Below are 22,192 nucleotides of genomic sequence, written 5' to 3'. Positions count from 1 at the left end.
AGTAAAATTTATTCACGGGAAAATTTTTTTTCTTTCTTTGGAATTTGTTGCAAAAATCGTGGTGCGCGCTATACACGAGTAAATACGGTATGTATTTTAGCAATAAGATGGCAATCAGCGAAGATAATCTCTCATAAATACATAAAAAGTATTTTTCTGTATTGTATATTTTTAACTGTAGCTACAAATTACATACTGCATTAATCAAAGCCTATGGCAAAATTAATTCAATTGATTAATTATAAATTTGTAGAATTATAAACTTTGCAATTACATACAATATAATAAAAAAGGTCCATAAAATTCTTTTATTTTCCACATAAGTCACATTTACTCGAAATGTATTCATGATGTCAACACAATCAAACATATTTTGTCCATTTACTCTTAATATTATAAAATAAAATGGTATACACATTTTATTCATTGAAAAAAGTTATTAAAAAACTTTAAATAACTACATTAGCTGACTATTTTGAATCAACAGGACTTCAGCATTTTGTGCAAGCACAACACTTGGGTACAAAGAGACAATTATACCAAATACAGAAAACACATACTGCCTTAACCAATGACAGAGCTTCACAACAGAAATTACACAATTAGTCACATGTGTGTGCAGCCTAATTTACAGATACATCCATTCAGTCAGAAGACAACAACTGCAATCGTCTGTGTAGCAGAAGTATGGTAGATGGAGGGACAACTGTAAAACAGCTTTACCTGAAAACAAAAAACCAAACTAAATTACACACCTAACTTTCACAGCAGGCACACAACATTAGACACAGCTTACTTGTTCCGCTACTTTTCACACGAATGTTTAATTCTCATTAATTGTGAAATTGCAGATCCAATATTAATTTATGTCTGTTACACAAGACTTATCACTTCTGTTTATACACAAACACAACTGATCCATCATATTTGCTCCATATTTTCTCATCTCACAGATGATAAGATGAAAACAAAAGGCTGCACACTCTTGCAATTTGCTTTAGCAGGAGTATGAAGTAGACTACATCAGTGCTACAAATGTTACACTTAAACAATGTGGAGAGTTTAACCTTGTACAATATTGTTGTTTTTATTTCTAAACATGTAATAATTTAAGCCTAGGCATGTAAAAGTCGGAGTAATTATAGCAGGAGACAATCTAAAATGCACGAGGGAAAAACTTAAACTCACTCATGTACAAACGTAACGGAAATGTTGGGAATATTACGTAGCTGCTTGTAAGTTCTGATACCGTGTTTATGCCACAACTTAGCCGCAATACTGGTATGAGACATAACCTTCACAAGATAAAATGAGCGGAGTCTTGGTAACTATTTTATACGTATTTTATAATTTCAGAAATATTGTACAGTTGACGCATATTTTTTAAACTAATCATTTATTTCTGGGGATCGTAAAAAATTAATTATTGGTATCAAGACATCAAGATGAACGTAAACTTGAACACGTCACGGCAGCGATAAAACTGGTGCGTATACCAATAAACTGGTATTAGAACTGCACAAAACTGGTACACGGGAGGTGGAGCTTATATTTTTCCCGCTAAGCTCGCATCTATTGGCTGGCTGCTGATGGAAGGTCACGAGTCTGGGCGGAGCGTTGAGTGAGTTATACTGCGCATGCGCAGCTCAGCCAGCAGCTACGCCGCGCTGTAACAACAGCTGATCGAGTACAATGACCTTTCTCCGCGCACGGCGCGCTATTGACGGTAAATGTCCATTAATTTGCGGACCCCCTTTTTTTTTAAACTTTTACTGTGGCGCAATGCATATGTGTAATGTAGACTGTATTTGTTCTGAACGCTGAAGGATGCGACTGTATTTTAATTAACTTAACGTATTTCTTACAATTTTTCATATTTATAAATTTTTTTCTCTTTGAAAACCTGTACATACGACCGAGGTGTATGTACGAACCGGGGGCCGTACGAGTGAGGTTTTACTGTAAATACATTTTGGTACAAATTCCCTGCTAAATCCATTACATTTAATCTGTTAAAAGAACAGGCTTTCCCGACTCAAGTTAGTTTCTTATTAGAAATGCTGATTGATTTCATATTTTTAGCTGTAGTACTTAGCTGCTAAATGGCACATTAACTGGTATTCTGTTATATGGATGTAGTTATGCAAAAAGGAACCAACCCCACAATTTTGTTATATTTTATTTGAAAATAAATTAAAACAGTACAAGGTTGATCGTGCCGTCGTTGCCATTATTATATCAGTATTTATACCAGACCATTAAAATTATACCGACATTATGTTATAAATGGGAGAATTACAATTTTACTGCAAAACACTCGGAATGGGTTTCACAGACAGGGAGCGAGGTGACGTACCGCCTGTCGCGGGAGTCGGAGCGAGAGCGGCGCGGCGAGCGGCTGCGAGACCGCGACCGGGAGTGTGAGCGGCGGCGGGGCGAGCGCGACCTGCAAGCAACAGCACACTGGCAGCTGCTCCCCGGGGGCTGCTCGTACATGCTGTCCGCCAGTTGCGTCCATGTACCAGCAGCACACACTTCACACCGTCTCACCCATCAATATACTTCCCATGTTAAATAATAAAGAGAAAAAAAAAATCCACACACAAAAAATAATGAATAATCCTCAGTGTTTTTCTTAACCAAAGCTGATAGAAAAACTTAAAAAAGAAAATGATAATTTTTTTAACCACAATTTTCCCGCACAAAAGCCTAGAAAAATTTCAAAAATTTATACTGTACGTAAGAAAGGACTACTAGGGGCGTGCAAAGTATTTTTTTATTATTTAGAATCAAAGTTTAATAAAATGTATAAAACACCAATGACGAAGTTCGCTTCATATTTTTTTCCAGTGAAAATATTTCTATAGATAATTATTCTTGTCGCACATGGGCACTGCAAAAACCATTATTTTTTGACCTAAAAAAATAAAAATTAAATAGTAGAAATCCAGAAAAAAAAAATCCTAGAAACTAAACTGAAATCATACACGAAAATTTTAACCAGAAAACTTACCAAAAAATATTCAACTTTGTTAGTATAAAACTGGTAAACTAAAAATAGCCCAATTTGAATAGACAGAACTTTTCTGTGTTTTTAATTATTAAAACAAAACTCTTCTCATCTGAAGAGAGGACTTAAATTCACTCTTTTGTTTTCTGGCAAAATTGCATCGAAGCATTTAACACTAGTAACTGCAAAGATGACCTATGTGCTGTTTTGACGAGTTTCAATTGGAATAATACTCTCTCTACACTTGCATTACTGCAAGGGAGAATCAACACTGCACCTGCCAAGTTACAGTGTTGGAAAATGTAGTTAGCCGTTTCTCTTACATTTGGACAATTTGAGAAAGAATTTAATGGCCAACCACCCTGAAAATTTAGACTGAACAATAAAAGTTGAAAGTGAAGTAGTGTGAAGTTAATTTATTATTCGTCAATGCCTGTTGTCACGCCAGCTTCATTTACCATTGTAAACCACTTTTTTTTTTCATGCCTTGTGCCACGGTAAACCATACGGCCATAAACCAAAACTTTGGTGACATGAACATGAAATTGTGTTCAGTTTACTTTAATGTAGTAAGCATGAAATAAGCTGTAGTAACGGTATTTACAAAAATCAGCAGTGGAATACTGGGCTCTATCAAAATAAGTTTGGCAACGCTTGTTTAACCACATTAGAAATATTTTGGAACGACAGTTGGCAGCACCTAATTTCCAACCATATTTAATGGAATCATTTGTAATTTTTCTATTCCTAAATGTAAACAATCATCTTAAACATAATTTTGTTTGGTTAATAGATTTTTCCAGATAAAATCCTGCAATTCATTCAATTATAACACAAAACCAGTAAATAACTAATAATATCTAGTTGAAGGGACTGAAATCCATGAAAACGGATAAAATCCATGAAATCAGCAGACCTGCACTTTACCTTGCAGCTTATACCTTGAAAGCAACATAAAGAAATGTAAACAAAAGAAAAGTACCCCAGAACCAACTGCAATTTTGGGGACGTGGTAGACTTGTGCAAATATCAGTTTTTTAGTACGAATTGAATACAAATATCAAATTATTCTAGAATTAGAATAGTAAAAATTTAATCCCACTAAAATTTATTTTTCACATAAACAAATACATATTAAAAGAAAAAGTAAACGTGTAGTGTAATGGCTTTTGGGTAATTAATACTAAAGTGAAAGGTTGGTTAGGTTAAGTTAGCTACAATTACCATTGGTAAAAGTTTTATGAAATATTTAGGAATAAATAAATAATTATTTTCCATGATAATCAAAATAGAATCTCCATGCAGTGTTTCTACCCCATGATCAGAAAACTGCCAAATTTAACACTTGCGAATTGTTTTGATTTTTAACGATCTGCGGGACTCTTTCCTGTGTAAAATACTTTAGCTGATGACATGGGTTTTAGTTAATGGTCCGAATTACTGTGTTAAATGGCTTTACTATATTAGCCTTCTCAAAATTTAGGTGGCCAGATGTAGCAAAAAAACTCCACATGAATAACCCTAAAATATTATAAAAATATTGTGAAAATTTTGTTCCTGCCCGACGAGAAATAATCTGAGATCCAAAAATTTTTCCCTACTTTCTAGATCCTGCACAGCCGTATTCGTAAATGAATGAACATTTATTTTGTTGTTAATCTAGTATTATAAATTGAATCAATACATTTTGATATTAGAAAATTGGAATATTCACAAAGACCTAGTACGTTACCATTATAAATAACCAAAACATGTGAATAATTTGAGTTGAAAGCAAAAAAATATGAGCTCATTTAATCACTGTTTCGCCATTTTTCATCCCTACTGTTAACACACTGGAACATGTCTTATTGGGTACAAGTTAGCATTACTTATGTTTCACAATGCAATACAAACATGGCATAAATGTGCAAGTTTGTAACTACACTAATTGCTTAGTATTGTAATAAAATTTAATAAAATGAATTAAAAAATCTTAAGGAAAAATTTAATTTTAGAAACTTTGCACACCCCTACAGAACACACAGAGTTATGAAAGCCGTACTCACATAGCAATGAACAAAACTATTTTGCATTAGCAATGAATAATTTGCAAGTGTGATGTTAATGTTCATGTAAATGAATATACATACATACATACCTAATGTTCAGAACCATGAAAAACAAAACCTTATGGCAAACATCAACAGATTTAGCTTACCTAGAATTAAGGCGTAAACTCACTCACTATGGTGATGTCATATTTTTTTAAGAGTTCTTTCTAAAATTATAACTTTATACCTTCTGGGCATTTGATCTGCCATAATTATTCTCAATAGATATTCACTTAGTGTAATATCAATAATAAAGTGATTTATCGCACAATCATTGCACTGTTATTTTAGGCAGCCAAAACATTTGAAGAAAAAAATTCTAATAAAGTCTCATGTTTTTGGTCCCACTGTTAAATTCCCAGCACTTTGTGTAGGTAGTTTTCCCATATAAAAGATGTATTTTAAAGTTAAAATCTAATATTCATTCGGATATTACTACCTATTTATTTAATTAACAGAAATACAAATTTGTTTGTGTAAATTTTCTTTTAACGTTTTCAAACGTTACAAACTTTATCTGTTTGTCTTTGTCACCGCATATCGCTTATAAAAATGTAGTCAGTGCCAGTTGGTATCATTCATGTTCAGTTATGTTAATTTCCATACAGAGCGCGTGCACATAGTCGAACATTGATACTGATAACTGGCTGACTGCATGCAACGTGTGTGCTCTTTCTAGTGCCGAGTTAACTACATTTGATAGCCCGCACTGTTTCGTGGTGTACTTCGATAGTTATGCGTTAGTACGAGCTAATATTTGGGTCATGATTTTTGTTTTTCTATTTAAAAGTTGGACAAAATGGTTTTGGCGCATGACTTAATAATTTTTATGGTTTGGCATGCTTTTGTATACTCTACTATTTAAATAAATGTACTTTCCATGAATAGGTTTTGTTTTTATGAACAATTTTACATAAAAAAAAGGCCATTTCCACATAAAAGTCGCACCCATACTATTTAAAGTTTAGTTAAGTATAAAATGTGCGATGATTATATGATAAAACACTGTAATAATTAAAAATATTTGCAAGACTTTTTACATCCATGATATTACACTGAGTGAATATCTAATGCAAATGTTTGTGGCAGAACAGTGCAAGGGAGGCATTGAGTTAAGCCCTTAAATAAAAGCAACGAAAATAAATTAACATTGCATGTAAAATCAAGCCTTAAAGGCTACACTGTTTACAAACCTATTTTAAAACCAATTGTGATGTTTCGGGTAGTGCAATTCTAGGTCGTGGTATTAAATTTAAAGTTGTTACAATTAAGAATTTGATGAAGTCCTATATTAGACAATCTCAAATTTAGTTTGCCGGTATTTAAGGAACTCTTAAATTGGAAGTTGCCTTATATAAATTAACATCTATCATGTTTTTGGGGACTAGCATACAATAGACTGAGAGTTTAGTAATTTAAAAACAGTACTTTACTTTTCCTTTATCACCCGCTATCCATATTTACCAGCCTGTAAAATACTTCTAGCAATTGGACAGAATATAATTCAATTTTGAAGCCGCAAGCCACGCACTTGCCATTCCGCAGAAGGTTTCTCTAATTTCGACCCACACTACCAAAACTAGCACGTAGCTGAACTACGAAGCCAGTAACAAAAGCAGCACACCTAAAGCAATACTGGAGGGTACTCGGACACATTAGGTATTCAGCTCACCAACGCATCGGGAAGCAGACTTGTCCGTAGATAAAAAAGTACATAGGAAACATGAAACCAACATTTCCAACTATTGACAGTGTTGTTTTCAATACCTTTATATTGTTTAGGCATCTGTGCACATTAATGAACGATGCACACGTAATTAATAATCATTAAAAGAACAATAAATGTCGAAATGACCGACAATAAAACTTGAGGGTTGCACTGTTTTCCGATATGAACAATTATTACCACTTGAAAGTTGGAAATGATAGTATTTTAAAACTGAATTTGCAATATCAGAATGCTGTTGTTACTACTTGTCAAACTGCTGTCAATTTCAACATAATTAAAAATAATGTTTCGTTTGTGATGCATTTCCCCACAATTTAAATAACAGCTGTCAACTTTAATACTGTAATTATCCCTGTCTCAAAAGCTAAATTGGATAATTTTACTTCTATGACATTACACTGTGTAAGAGCTAGTACAGTGCATTTATTAAATTGCTCTTTCGCATTTGTTGTTTGTCTCAGATTTTAACGCCAAATATTTACTAAATGTTATTTGCTATAGTGAAGCATTGCATGCACGATTTTAGCTATGAACTCATGCATAATTTTTTGTTAAAGATGGGCAGAGATGTCCGTAAACACGACACAAATTGAGAGAGTAGCTTAAGCTTCACTTGGCTTGAAAGTTAAGTTCAATGTATACTACCAAACGAGACTCCAACAGTATTTCCCTTAAAACTCAATATATAGTTCACATGTGCCACGAGCATAAAATCAAACTATTTTGTAAAACACTTAAGTGAGACCTTGAATTACATTCTGAATATTTACTTCTTCCTGAGTTTAAGCACAATTGTTTTTATAATGTATTTTGTTTTCCCTACTGAATTGCCAATTTATAGTACAGACAAAAACGAGAGAGCTATAGTGATAAATTAACAGAAATAGCTATAAAATATTTGTAATGACAAGAAAAAGCCTTAAGAATTGTTATAACCACACAATGAAGCTATCTACTATGGAAGTGCAGTTAGTTTCTGGATAAGGAGTACATGAGATCGCTGAAATGAGTATTTGCTTGGAGGAACTGAAGAATCTAGAAACATTGCAATAAATGTTACATTACTGCAAGTTCATTTACACTGATTACGAATACTGCCCGTGAGTACGCCTCTCATAAAAATCTTTGGAGTTTAAGAGTAAGGTTAGCTGAAAATTTGAATTCATTAAATGTAAGTTAAATATATTCAAATTTTATACATAAAATCAAACATTATAAATGTTTTATTAATACATAGCACATCAAAATTTAAGACACATAAAGCATGCAGCCCTCAATGTCATGACCAAGGGTAAAAAAGAAGTAATTTAAATTTGGATTTGAATATTTTTACAACCTAATAATTCCACAAAAACTTATCTCACCACAGCATTAATTGCACATAGCTGAAGGAAAAAAACTATATTCAATTAATGTGATTTAGAAACTGACCTAATTATTAGTTCTACTGTTACTGCTACAAATGATTGCAAAATTAACTTTTAAGATTGAGTTATTAGTAGAATACCAGACTGCAACTGAAGGCACAGCACGTTGGTCGGTGTAGACAGAAGAGATTGTTGCATGTGCCGGGGCAACGGTTGTGTCGAGCGAGAAGACGAGGGTTGGGCGGCCGGTCGGCGGTGGAATGGTGGTGGTTGGTGGTTGGTTGGTTGGTTGGTTGGTTGGTTGTGGTGGTCATGGTGGAAGGTTGGTTTTTATAGGGCCGTCACGCACGTTTGGCCTAACAGACGAGGAGGTATGCGCGGGCACACGCTGCGCAGAGCAGAGAAGTTTTGCCTATGGGGAAGCTGTCTGTTGCCCCCGTTCATGTCACGAGCAAATACACGAAGATGTCGAGGATGGCTGGATCGGTAGGAGGCGGGTGATCCCTGCAAATTGCGTCACACCATGAAACAAAAGTTGCCACCCAACCAAGCCAATCCACAATCGCCGCAGTTCATGACATTACTCACTTATTCAATGTAGATACGTTACTCAACCTGCAAGTTCACTAACTACTAGAATACATCTCAGGAAAAAAAATCAAGACTGAAAAAAAAAAAAAATTTGAAAAATACAAGTTGCAAAAAGGTAATTAAATACTACTGCCAGACTCACAAATGAAAACCAAATTTTTGCAAAAATACTGATTTTGAAGTAACTTTTGATCACATTTACTGCTAAACTGATCCAGAAATAATAAAGTAAAAGCAAGGTAGCCAGGTAGGTGGGCGGGACGGGCCGGCGGCCTCACCTGGAATAGCGAGTGGGGGCAGAGCCCCTGCGACCTCCCCCGCCCCGGCGACTGCGCCCGGACGACATCTCCACCCTCACGCGGGTGCCACACATGCGGCTGCAACCAGAGCACATATCCTTGGCCCTTCCCCGGCATCAGCCAATCAGAGACAACGTTCACGTTGAGCCAAGTGCTAAGTGCTCAATACTAACTCTTAAAACTACAAACAGCAACAACCAAACAAATGAGCTTGTGTTGTCATACTAAAAAACGACATAGTACATGCAATATAAGTGAAACTCCTTTGGCAAATCAAACCTCGACTCATACAGTGCAGATCTTCCATTTCTTTTTCAAGTATTTTTGGTATTGATTAGAAATTTGATTAAAATATAAACAAACATGGATTAACAAAATTATTACTAACTTATAATAGCAGCTCAGATTACCATATTTATTGACCAATCGATATCGTTTAGTTAACAATAAAAGTAACTCACTGTTGAAATACTCATCATAAAGAAAATTTGTTTAGTAACTATCAAAGCTAGGATTGATTATAATACATTAGTTTTCAATTTTTTTTACGTTTTGTATAGGTTAGACGTGATCAAGCATTCTAATAGAACGATTTTGTAGTTCTGCAAATATTACTTATCATTGAGTGCAACAGATTCAGCCAACAGGCTACACAGACATACTTTAATGCATGCATAAGCATTGATAATGTTCGTACAAATTAATGAACAGTGACAACATGTCCGCCGTTCCGCAACACGCAAAATAAACTCCATGAACCTACTTCATGGCCATTCTTTACATTGCAACAAAGTGAAAATAAAAACAATATTCCATGCATGGGATTTGTTTAAACTATTTTTAATTAGCATATTCTTAGTTGGATTTAACATATTTCCATGCTCCTGGTTTCATAATCATAATAACAGTGTGTGATTTAGTTAATCAAATAATATTACTTGACAAATAATTACCCCATTAAACTAAAGCAAAATTCTAGTAAATTTTTTTTTATTACACAGCTAAAACAATAGTCATTTAACATTGTTTGATAATTAATTAAAATAATACGCACTTGAAAGAACACAATTTTCATGTGAACTGGCCCGTGGCATGGTGCACAACAATAAGCTCCAACCCGTCTGCCCTGATACTCCATACAGTCGGGTGGCATCAGGCGCAGCGACCCGCCTATCCCTGCAGCATGGCGGGGTTCAACCTGAGCCACACGCCCCCACGTGGAGCCCGCTCAGGAAAACGAGGCCCGGGAATTCTCTGAACCACCCGCAAACTATTCTCCGTCCTTTTCACGTCAGAAATGTTTCCCAATATTTCACGAAAAAGTAGCGTTAAAATTCTGCCTTGAAATTTTACTCCCATCACGCCCAAAGAAGTTTCACTTCAAAAACATATTGTCTCTCATCCTTACTGCAGGGTTGCTACAGCTTGGAATTTTTCAACATGTTAAACATGATACCTGCAGAAAATTTAACGCTCTTCAATACTGTTGATAATGTATTTTTGAATAAAATGTACTGAAGCGAAGTATGAAGGAAGAACAGGAAAAAGTGCCTTTTAATGGTGGAAGAAGCACCAGTGGTAGGTCGAAAACTCGGATTTTCCAGATGGTGGTAAATACATACAACATACCAAAAAATAAAAATTACTCCACCTTTCGCAACACAACCCCATTTTTTTTTTTAGCTATATCTACTGGGTAATGGGGGTTAGTCTACACAAGTCACCTCACTAGGCAGTGTAAGCTTATATGCATGCAAAAATATAAAAAATCTATAGTATTAAAAAATTCTTGTACATCATTTTGGGGTTATCAATACCCGTATCATCCCTGTTTTACAGTTACATTTGCATCCACAGTGAAAGGCTTTGCAATTCCAGGACGACAACCCCCCTCACCTTCTAGAATCTAAGCTCATGCACTGTGTTGAGTTCGAATGAAGCTTCAAATTATATGTTGTGCATGTGAAACTGAGATATTCACATACAAAAATGTTCACGATTGATACAAGCTTGGAATTCCAAAATTTCCCCACTTTTCAAGGTTAAGGTTTTCCAGAACTGAATTGACAAATTTCCCCGACCTTAAGGACACAAACATCCTGCAGCGCCACTTAATGTTGATGCTTTTTCTGCAGGAAAACATTATATGTGGATTTTCATATTAAAACACATGCATACCAAACTAAATTAATAATTACAAGACAAAACCTCTTTTCTCTGAAGAAAACACTAGCAACAGTAAAGAGCATGAGAATTCACGGAAGGGAAACCCAACCAAATTTTGTGATATCAATCGTTAAGACCAAAATAAAACCAAACATTATTATTTCATATTAAACACACAACTTATAGACTATCATCTGTAGTATATAATTATTCTATTGCAGTTACAAAATATAATTTTATTAGCATATATTTTTAAAACATGTAGCATTAACTTAGGCACCTCTGTAACATCTTTCATTGCACTGGCATTCAACCAATACAAATCCAACTGACATCACATTCTCCTCGCAGACCCCAAGATCAAAGCTGACTATCTCAACCGTAGCTTCAAAACACGTGGTACAGCAGGAGGAAGCAATGTCTTGTTCGTTGACGTATAATATTTAAAAATTAGGAGCACACTGTCATAATGCACGGTCATAATGCAAATAACTCTGACAGAAGGTTTGACCAAAATTACATATTTTTTAAAAAAATACATCACTAGGTATTCACAATCTCTGAAATTAACATTGGACTGCACATATAGGTACTATATATACCAAATGTTTCCAACACAATGAAATCTGAATTAAAAAAGCCATTTTAGGTAAACATTAACACACAAAACAAATGAGTGCTTCTATCAAGTTTATTTCATCAATGTTACACATCAATTTTGATGACAGCTGTTGAGTCTATCCTGGTCCCTAGGCCCGCTGTTGCCCATAGCCGCCTGGTCCGGGCATGAGTGTTACAATGTGCTTTGAGTGGTGCTTCGAGTGCAGCGGCTGGTGTCATAAATGACAGTGCAATCTGACCCGGACCGCGGACTGTCTCCCACGCATCTCATGCGTCCCCCCTCCCCTGCTTCCCGCTCGCCGTGCGCCGAGCACTTTTATAGTATTTAGCATGTTTTGCACTTCAGTATTTCAGAGATAGCTCAACAACAACTTAATTGTTCAAACTTTTAATACATACCCTCGAAAAACTCATTTAGAGGGCAAATAAAGAAAATTTTCTATCTCGAATCGTTCTCGAGGCTGGCATGTGACTAGAGAAAACTTAAAACATACAACACAGAAGTACTTGTAACAAATAACGGTGAAATCACACTAACCTAACAAAACAATTTCCCCTGCAAATCACAGAAATTCCCAGACATTTTCTGAAGTTCTGAAATTCCGTGATTTTCCCTGCCTATAGCCATCGTACTATTCAGCCGAGAAAGAGGGTTCAGTTTCACTTTAAGTTATCATAAAAATTTTTTTCCCAAAATAATTTGACTTTACCCAGCATTTCCTGACTCGCTGTTTTCACAGTTTTCTATTGTACAGCAACTACTATTAGCACTGGTTCCAGCAACTGCGGAGAAGACTCATACTCACGTGCCATCCAGACCACGCACGGCATCTTCTGCGTCGCGCGGGTCCTCAAACTCCACGAACGCAAAGCCGGGTGGGTTCCGAGCCACCCACACATTGCGCAGTGGACCGTACTTGCTGAACGCAGACTCTATCTCGTGCTTGGACGCACTGCTGCCCAAGTTGCCAACATAAACTTTGCACGACAGATCCCACTCACGGTATCGAGACATCTTTCAGTTTTATTGACCTAAAACAGTTTCCAGCAAAACTAACATTCATACCGCACTACTAGCAAAACATTAGGTACAAGAGCATGTAAGTAGCCTACTTTTATAAAAATTTATTTACCATGAAATTATGTAGGAAAAATTTTGTTAGGTAATATCATTGCATGTCAGCATGATTATGAAAAAATTCCTGTTCAGTTCCCACAGTTCACCCATAACTATTTTCCCCAGGTTCCTTTATTTTAGCAATTGCGCAAAATGTTTGGCACATCATGTATTAAACTTTGCAGACAAATACTGCTACAAAGCTTTTTTTGGGAATTCATTATTTAATATTTCTGCTTTTTTACGATAGGTAGTTTACTTTTCGTTTTTAATCAGTGAAATACATAGTTTTTTTTTACATTCCATTTGAAGTTAAGTTATCTGTGGCTAGTTGGCTGCTCAGTGCTAGCACGCAACTCCACTCTTCATGCATCCGGCTGAGTCTAAGTGGGCAAGTGCTGCTGAGCTCCGAGGAATGGCTGGAGATGTCTGTTTGAGCCAAAAACGACTTTCGTATTTTATTGGATGAATCTCTATAAGGAGGGAGGGGGACACCTTTGAGAACTGTTTATTTTTATTCTTGTAGTTAGAAATAAAAAAAAAAGTATTAGTTTATCTTTTGCTCCGGTCTAACACTGCCCCAACTTTTTTTTTTTTTTAAATTTAATTTCTTTGCAATACATTAAGTGAACACCAATCCCACGCTTAGCACGACCAATGTGTTCCTAAAAATGTTTGTGTTATCTGAAATAGTGTATTCTGAAGCATTGGTCTCCATAAATAGCAGGGCTAATTCAATTAGTGTGTTCCAAAATATGTAGGGAAATATTCTTTATGTAATATACCTAAATGCGTGGAATGACACTCACTGATAAATGTCATACCATTATCTTTATAAGCCTACCATTAACTACTTTGTATAACAAATACAACACTGCGTAACGGGAGACAACTATTGTGAGTCGACTGTTGACTTGCCTGCTAGGGCGTGACCTTCAACTCACGTCGCGTACCTTTCCATGAACTTTCCAAACCATCCTTTACTGACAGTGAAACCGATATTACTGTCCAGATATTTACATTTTACTTTTTCAAAAATGAAAGTGCTTATTTGCGTATCACCGCTTGGTTCACACCAGTCCTGTCAGGCCCATGATTTTTTTTCATTGCAACATTCATTTAACAAGATTTCCGATGTTAATCATCTGTTCATTTCTGTTCAAGTATCTAATGTCCAATTTTTTCCCGCTAGTACAACCAACTGCATCAGACTTATATAAACGTTTGATAGTCCTTATTTAGTACGATTGTGTGCACAGTTGACTTGCTTAAAACTAAAGTGTGACCGACATAAGCGTGGCCTTCATTACAATCTGGATGCAGTAATACTTCTAGTTATGTCTCAAAAACTTGAACACGATGCATCACGCTCTCACATGATTCCACTATGATTCCAACTGCAGGTTTCTTGTGCTCGTAGTTACCAGAGCAGATGAACCGGCAGACGTTGCTTTGTGTTTGTAAGAGTTCCCTGCCATTGGCTAGACAGTTCAACACGGCCCGTTTGTGGCCAGGCGACAATGGTACAGCCCGACGGCATACGCGGAGACGTTATAACATTTGGTCCTTTATATTCCATAGCCACAACTTAACTAGCTGATGTTTGTACAACAGCCCATAGCGTAGTCAGACCTTTGCGCACATCTCTTCCTCCCTCGTATAGCTAACTGTATGCCACAGCACATCCGTTGTTTACAGAGTTGAAGCAAACTCCGTGGCGTCGCGCCCAACTTTTTTTGCCTGTGGCAAATTCATGCTAACAAATTTAGAGACGTGCTATTCAAGACGGGGGCAGTAAAAATAACATTGCGCTAAATGAATTTGTGCAATCTTAAGACATGCTAAGTAAGGGAATTGGTATAATCTTATTCCTTGAAAGTTAGTTCCATTATGCCACCTAGTGGTAGTTTTGCGAATCAATTCCCCTGGGAGTTTGACGCCCGCCCTTTGGCATCTCCCGCAGTAACCAGTATGCCGTAGTTCCTTCCCAGGCCACCAGGGCGCTGGCCTAGTCTGCTCTATAAGCTACAAGCTGCTAGCGGCCGCCTCGCGCGAGTCGACCTCTTCTCAGTTCGGCCACATCTCAGTAGGTCGCGCTGACATCGGGCAGTAGAACCAACTTCGGGATATCTAAGTCTGCCTTTCTTAACAAGAACCTCAGTAATGTTCGGAACCTTTCGGTTTGAAAGCCGAAGCCTTCCCCCTCTTTAACGTCAACTTTTAATTACGAGTCGCTGCCGCCCCAAAACTTACTGCGCGCCACGATTCGGAACTGACTGCATCGAATCTACATCATCGGGACGCCTCTCCGTTTTTCTTTTAAGATGTGATCAGACTAGACAAGGGATGATTCCCACTACAGTAGTGTTTAGGCTTTAGTCAGTCCGTATAGATCTAGATCATAAAAGTAGTCATGTATGTCATCATATATAATTAATTTTTTCAAAAATCATGAATCGTACGCGGCAGTTTCGTGTGCTCTACCATTGGGCAGATCCTGGAATACATCACACTGTTTGACAGGGTCCAAGTACAGGACCGGGGTCCAAGTACCAGGGTACAAGCACCGGAACCTTTCCAAGGACCAGATCAGTCTCCACGGGCCGGAATGTCTAAGGCGCCTGACATCCCGTCAACTGTTCCACTTCGCCTAGCCATCTTCAAACCGCCAGCTTTTTTTTTTAAAACCTTTTCGGACCAGCATCCAACCACGTTTCTAAGATCAGAAATCCAGAAGCTTCATAAGACTCTTTTAACATGTTTATCGTCACAAACTTTATTTAAATTGTATTATATAAATAAATAAATAAATATATATATATATCTGTCTATTACGGGCCGGCCCATCCTTTCAATCATGTGGTCTTAAATCCATGGTATATGTTTTCTGTTAATCAACTTATATTATATAAATATATTATATAATGGAATATAACCAAAAGTAAAATAAAAACTGAGTAACTAATGTCTGGACGAAATCATTATTTTACCTTCTGAAACCAAACGATCCACGAGTTACCCTGTCAGCAGGAGAGACCGACGAGGTGTGAGAAGACCTAGAGTGGAGCCTTTTAGTTCAGTGGTGGCCATACTGAACAGATATATTTCTGCTGGCCCTCTGTATTCTGCATCGCATCTTTTTAAGTAACATACTGTGAGTAAAATATTGTGCCCATTTGTTTCAGAAGTTTTGCTTAACTGCAAGTTTTTAGATGCTTTTGGAATGAAAACGTTACTGCAGCCATGTTCTGTGTTTGATAGAAAAATAAACAAACTTTATTATGGACTTCTTATATGCATACAAGGCAATCTTAAACCAGAGAGATCAGACAGGAGAACATGGCACATTATTACAGAAAATGCATCAGACAGCATGGTCTTGACAAAATGGCCAGACAGATATGACTGTGGCAGGGCCCAACTTGGATGCGTGATACGGAACTTTAACCATATACACTTTCCTCTAGGCACCGTGAAGGAATCATATAAAAGACGCCATGCTGCGCTGAACATTGCTGGACACACAAAAAAGAACATGGACATGCAGATGATGCCACAAAGAATCAGGAATCATATTAGTTGACTTGTTATACACTAGTGCTGTAAAAAATAACCCTTCGTTACTGAGGAGTTTATAAGAACTGCAGGAAAGGTTTTTTTAAATGTTTTTGTTTACAGAATTTTAGTAGCGATTTATGTTAATTTCTTTTTCAGAATTCCAAGTGCTTCGTCTGCTTTGTGGTGTCGCAGCGCGAGCTTCGGACTAGGCAGCGTCTGTGATGCACATTTCATATTTGTCTGTCAGTATGCTATTTCTTCTCATTTTTAATGAACATTTACTGACTTTGTTGTTTGTAGTTTGCATTTCCTTGTATTAAATTCAATTCGTTTGTAGGATTTTTAAGACTACTTTTCCCTATGCTTATATGTATATTATCGCTGTGTACTGTTTATGTAAGCTCTGTATTGTATTCATGTTATGAACTGCAGGAAATAAACAGTAACTGTCAGGTATTGCAGCTAGTGAGTGCAAAGAGTTTATTGTATATTAATTTTATTTTATTTCTTGGCTTAGATATTTGTATTCTATTTCTGCAATAAAATAACTTAAGAAAACAAAACAAAGATATTTTGTTAAGTTAAACCATAAAATTGGGTAATGTAAAACCATCTTGTTTTATGGGGTTAGGTTAGTTTTTTGCTTTTTGGAAGAAACCGCAGCAGTTCAGCTACATTAAAAAAAAGGCTTAGGTTTGAATCACAATATATGGTTGATATTGATGAAACTGTCAACAAAGCAACTACAACCTGTACATTCCTACAGGTACAACAGCAGGAATAGGATATTTAGGACGAAAAAGTTTCAAATGATGGTTTTGCTGCTGTATACATGTTCTGAGGATATTACTTTACGATACTCAAAGTAGTATAAGTTCGGTATCGTGTCCAACACAAAAAAAAAAAAAAAACAACCGTAGTATGCTTTTACAACACCCACAGCATTTGAATCATAGTTGAATTGGACCACTTTCTGCAGAAAGGAACCAACCCACAAAAATGGGAAAAATGAGCCAACCTCGTTACTTGAAAAATTATATCTCATTCTACATTCTGCAGAAAGAAACCAACCTCTAACTATTTTGTGCACCTATCTATGTGATTTTTAAAGAAGGACTGAAAGTTACTTGGGATGTATTACATTCTGCAAAAAGGAACCATGTTGTTTGGTTCTTCTTTGCAGAAAACATATAATGGAAATTTTTTTCAGCAGAACAGAACCATGTGAGTTGGTTCCTTTTGTAGAAATGTATACCTATTGTTCTATGATCTGTTTAAAGTAAACATTGATGTTTACAGAGTGCAGATACAGACAATAATGCTAGTTATAGATTTCAAATAGCTATTACAGATTCTTAATGTGGTTAGTGTCTAAAAAATATGGACATTTTTAGCAGGGGTAAAAAATTGGTAGAGCTTTGTATGTTACAAAACCCAGCTAACAATAGTGATTGTGAAGCAGGAGAGAGTTTGAGGCAAGTTCAGAGTATTGAGGTAAGTGCAGACTTTAATAACAAAAATAATAATCTAGTTATTTGGTCGATGTAAGTAATTATCATGATATAAATGTGTTATTTTATTTTAGGATGCTTCCAAGGATAATAAAACATGTGATGTTTGGCCTGGAAATAAAATGTTGTTGGATAATCCTGTTAGCAATCCAACAACTGAAAGCAACATTGATATAATACTCCAAGAAGAAGAGGGAAATAGAAGAGAGAATAATGTACAGGTGTGTGCAACATATATTATATTTAATATTGATATAAGTTATTGGTTGGAAATAAAGATTTTTAAATTCAATTATATGTTATTATTTCAGGACCCTGAATGTACTGGACTTCCAGTAGTAACTCTCTGGCAAAATGACTTTGATTCAGTACTGTTGCCAGTACCAGGAGTTGAAATAGAGTTCATTACTGCTAACTTCACAAACACATCCCTGGCTGGAAACCTAACTACAGAGATAAATGGGACTGGCTTTGAAATACACGTTAGTACCTTAAATTTATTATTAATATTATTCTTGGCCTATTTGTTTAAAAATAATATAAGTACACATTTTAATAATAACAATTTAACTATTTTAGGATACTGATCCCATCGAGAGTGTACAACTTTTGCCTGCTGATGAAACTAGTTTAGAAGTAACCAGAAAAAATGCAAACATTGTAGCATCTACAAGCCATGATATTCTTCAGGGAGAAGAAAATATTAGTGAGGTTAGTGTAAATACAATTTTATTCATGCAACAAACTCAAAAAGTGCTTGGAAACTTAAGTTCTTATAAATAAATTTTTTGTTCCAGGAGGAAATGTTAGTTCACCAAAATGCTGATACCGATTCAGACTTCGCACCTAAACCACCCGACTCTCCGCAGAAAGGATGTGATCCGCGGCCAAAGCGAGGGCGAAAGAGGAAGCATGAAACTTCAAGAGAAGAAAACAAAGCAAAACGAAATAGAAATGAAGAACATTACAACAACAAAGGTGTAAAAGTTGTAAAATCTTTCAAAGATTACCGATGCAATTGCTCACAAATGTGTCACGAGAGACTTTCAGTAGAAGTGCGAAAAGAACAGTATATAAAATACTGGGAGCTTGGTTCTTATGATGCACAAACCAATTTCATTGCTGCTCATGTGTCTGAAAATACAAAGAAAAGAAGCCAAGGAAAAAATGAAGCAAAGAGATGTTTTTCAAGACGTTACAGATTTGGCAGTGAAAATGTATGTAGGGATATATTTGTCATTACTCTTGGAATTTCAACTAAAAGAGTTAATACCGCACTAAAAAAGTTAAGGACTTCTTCCATTACTGACAAAAGAGGCCACACACAAGGTGGGAAGAACAAGATATCGGATGGCAAGAAACAAGAAGTAGTGAGACAGATTTCCAAAATACCAAAATATAAATCTCATTACAGACGGGAACAAACTGGTGCTAAATTTCTTCCCCCAGGCATGACCTTACAAGATATGTATGGAGCCTACAAAACTGAAGTTTCTGAGCCTGTTAGTTATTCCACTTATAGGCGCATCTTTCTAAATGACTTCAATCTGAGATTTAAAGCATTGAAAAAAGACACATGCAATTTGTGTGATACCTACGCAGCAAAATTGCAGACTCCGTATTCTGAAGAAGAGACATTGAAAATAAAGCAGGATCACGACAAACACATTGATATTGCAGAAGAGGCTCAAAAACTTATGAGGACTAACATGAAGGATGCAAAAGACCAACCTGCAATGGAATGTTTGACATTCGACATGGAAAAAACGTTACCACTACCCAGGATTCATACCAATGTCATGTTTTACAAGAGACAGTTGTGGTTGTATAACTGTGGCATTCATTCTGGAAAATACAGCAAAGGTTTGTGCTACGTTTGGGTTGAAGGTCAGGCAGGTCGTGGTGCACAAGAAGTTGGATCATGTTTACTCCACCATATTGAAAATAAGATTGAGAAAGACACAAAGACACTTATTTTATGGTCTGATAGCTGTGGTGGCCAAAACCGAAACATAAAATTGACGCTCATTTTGAAAGCTGCTTTGGAATCTCATCCCTCGTTGACAAAAATTCACTTACGGTTTCTTGTATCAGGACACAGTTTCTTACCAAACGATGCTGACTTTTCTGATATTGAAACTGCTCTCAAACATCAGCAGCGTCTTTACCTTCCCGAGGACTACAAAGAAGTAATGAAGACATGCAGAAAAAGAAATCCTCTTGAAGTGGTTGAAATGAAAAAATTCATCGGAACATCCCAGCTGGAACAGATGGTTAGCAATAGGAAGATAGATGTGAACAAAGAAAAGGTTTCTTGGTTACAAACCAGAGAAATAATGCTAGAGAAGAACAAGCCTTTTTCTATTTTTCTGAGAAAAGACTTTGTAAGTGAATATTCAGAAATTGATATCAAAAAACGTCAAAGTGGCCGACCTTTAACCGGTTTCCGTGATAAACTAATACCTCTGTGGGAAAATGGTAAACCAATAGCCATCCCAAAGCTTCGTGACATAGAATCGGTAATGGATTTAATACCTGGTGATGCCAAAGAGTTCTACAAAGCCTTGTTTGGAGCTGCACAAGTAGAAGATGATGTTGATGGCTTCTCAGGAGCACCAGATTTTGATGTGGAATAGTGTAGCAGATGTTACTGTTTTTCAGACTACAAAACCAAATTTTTAAATAGAATCAGTGATGATTGTAATACTTGGTGATGACAAACAGTTCTATACAAAGCGTTGTTCGGAGCTGTACATGTAAAAGATGATGTCGCTGGCATCTAAGGAGTACCACATTTTGACGAAGTGTAGCAAATAGCTGTGGGTTTTAAACTACTAACAAACTACCTACTTATAGTTTTGAAGTATCTAGTAGTAAGTATTTTAATAAAAAATGTTACTATAAAACAGGTTTATCAAGGAAAAACTTTTATTTTATTAGTAGTTGTATGTAAATATATTTTGTATTAAAAAAACTACAAAATGTTTACTAATGTATTTACTTAAAGTTTCTGTCGTATTTATTTTTGTTAATCAAGTGTATTAAAAACTATTAATTTATAAAATCAGAAACACTAATAGTGCAGCTTGGATCATCCAACAAATTAAATAACAATATTATTCTATTCTGCATAAAGGAACCAATAAACAAAAAAACTATTGTAAGTGTTAAATAATAAACTTTATTTACTGAAATTTGGAGGGATGCTGCAGGAGTAATAAAAGAGCTGTAGTAGTGAATATTGACATTCTACACATCCTTCTGAATTGTTTATTGAAGATACACTTTGACTATCATTATCTCAGTTCTTATGTTGTGTGTGTTGGTTCCATTCTGCAAAAAGTGGTCCAATTATATATATATGTATGTGTGTGTGTAAAAAATGGTATTAATTATTATGCCCTAAATTATGTGGGATCGTAGTATAGACAATAGAATTATGTTCTTTCGTAAGTAATAAACATTCGATAACGTGTTAAAGGCTATTTTACGGGATAATCAAGCACAATAATTACGAATTATATATTCCCATTATCAGATTTTCTTAACATGAACCACTACTTAAACATTTATCTCATGTGTAAAAAGTAGCAAAACACGCTCACAATACTGAAATAAATTTAGTAGCAGAAACGGTCGGCCATCTTTGCAAGTGGAAGGACGCTTCCAACTATTTGAAGCCCAACTGCTAGCTAGCACAAGATTAACAACACTTTCAAAACGTAAAACACTACAAGCGTTTAACCTACACATTAATTTATCTCAAAGGACTTAAGAGACAATCCGAAAGCAATAAATGCCAAACCAACAACAACGGAACAACGATCTCAGGTAGACAGCACCCCTTTTTCATTACATGCAATTTACTGAGCGGTTTTCGTCTCATTACAGAAATTTTAATCCTCAGCTAAAGACATACACATAAATAGGAACATTTAACGTACCTCTAAACGCAATACTAGTCCTAAATCTTTTAAAAATGATTGGGCAAATTCCTTCCAACGCCACGAGCCAAGAGCAGGAGACAAAAGACTTATACAGCGTTTAAAACGCCATCTCTGATTGGTCAATAGGCACGTTCTTTTCTCACTTTTGATTGGTCACTGAAACGGCAACACTGTTTGTCGGCG

At 36.0% G+C, this 22,192-nt stretch overlaps 2 protein-coding genes across 3 annotated transcripts; one reads left to right on the top strand and one right to left on the bottom strand.

Moving 5' to 3' along the window:
* Nucleotides 1-287: 287 nt before the first annotated feature.
* On the bottom strand, nucleotides 288-22,125 carry LOC134541296 (RNA-binding protein 1-like). 2 transcript variants are annotated; one of them, XM_063384616.1, is made up of 5 exons: nucleotides 22,007-22,125; nucleotides 12,683-12,908; nucleotides 9,069-9,167; nucleotides 2,357-2,446; nucleotides 288-723 (listed from the first exon to the last, which is right to left on the bottom strand). In XM_063384616.1, exons 2-5 carry the CDS (start codon nucleotides 12,889-12,891, stop codon nucleotides 720-722), a joined length of 402 nt encoding a protein of 133 aa, XP_063240686.1. In that variant the 5' UTR covers nucleotides 12,892-12,908; nucleotides 22,007-22,125; the 3' UTR covers nucleotides 288-719. The 2 variants fall into 2 exon arrangements, with proteins under 2 accessions (XP_063240686.1, XP_063240687.1); XM_063384617.1 differs by lacking the exons at nucleotides 288-723; nucleotides 2,357-2,446 and adding an exon at nucleotides 5,872-8,703.
* Nucleotides 17,983-20,698, top strand: LOC134541366 (uncharacterized). The gene is made up of 5 exons (XM_063384789.1): nucleotides 17,983-18,283; nucleotides 18,374-18,544; nucleotides 18,642-18,773; nucleotides 18,860-19,925; nucleotides 20,613-20,698. Exons 1-5 carry the CDS (start codon nucleotides 18,185-18,187, stop codon nucleotides 20,696-20,698), a joined length of 1,554 nt encoding a protein of 517 aa, XP_063240859.1. The 5' UTR covers nucleotides 17,983-18,184.
* Nucleotides 22,126-22,192: the final 67 nt, after the last annotated feature.

Source organism: Bacillus rossius, chromosome 18, assembly GCF_032445375.1.
Source record: "Bacillus rossius redtenbacheri isolate Brsri chromosome 18, Brsri_v3, whole genome shotgun sequence".
Taxonomy (NCBI): domain Eukaryota; kingdom Metazoa; phylum Arthropoda; class Insecta; order Phasmatodea; family Bacillidae; genus Bacillus; species Bacillus rossius.
The sequence above is the reverse complement of the archived record's forward strand: the minus strand, read 5'-3'. Positions and strand labels throughout refer to the sequence as shown.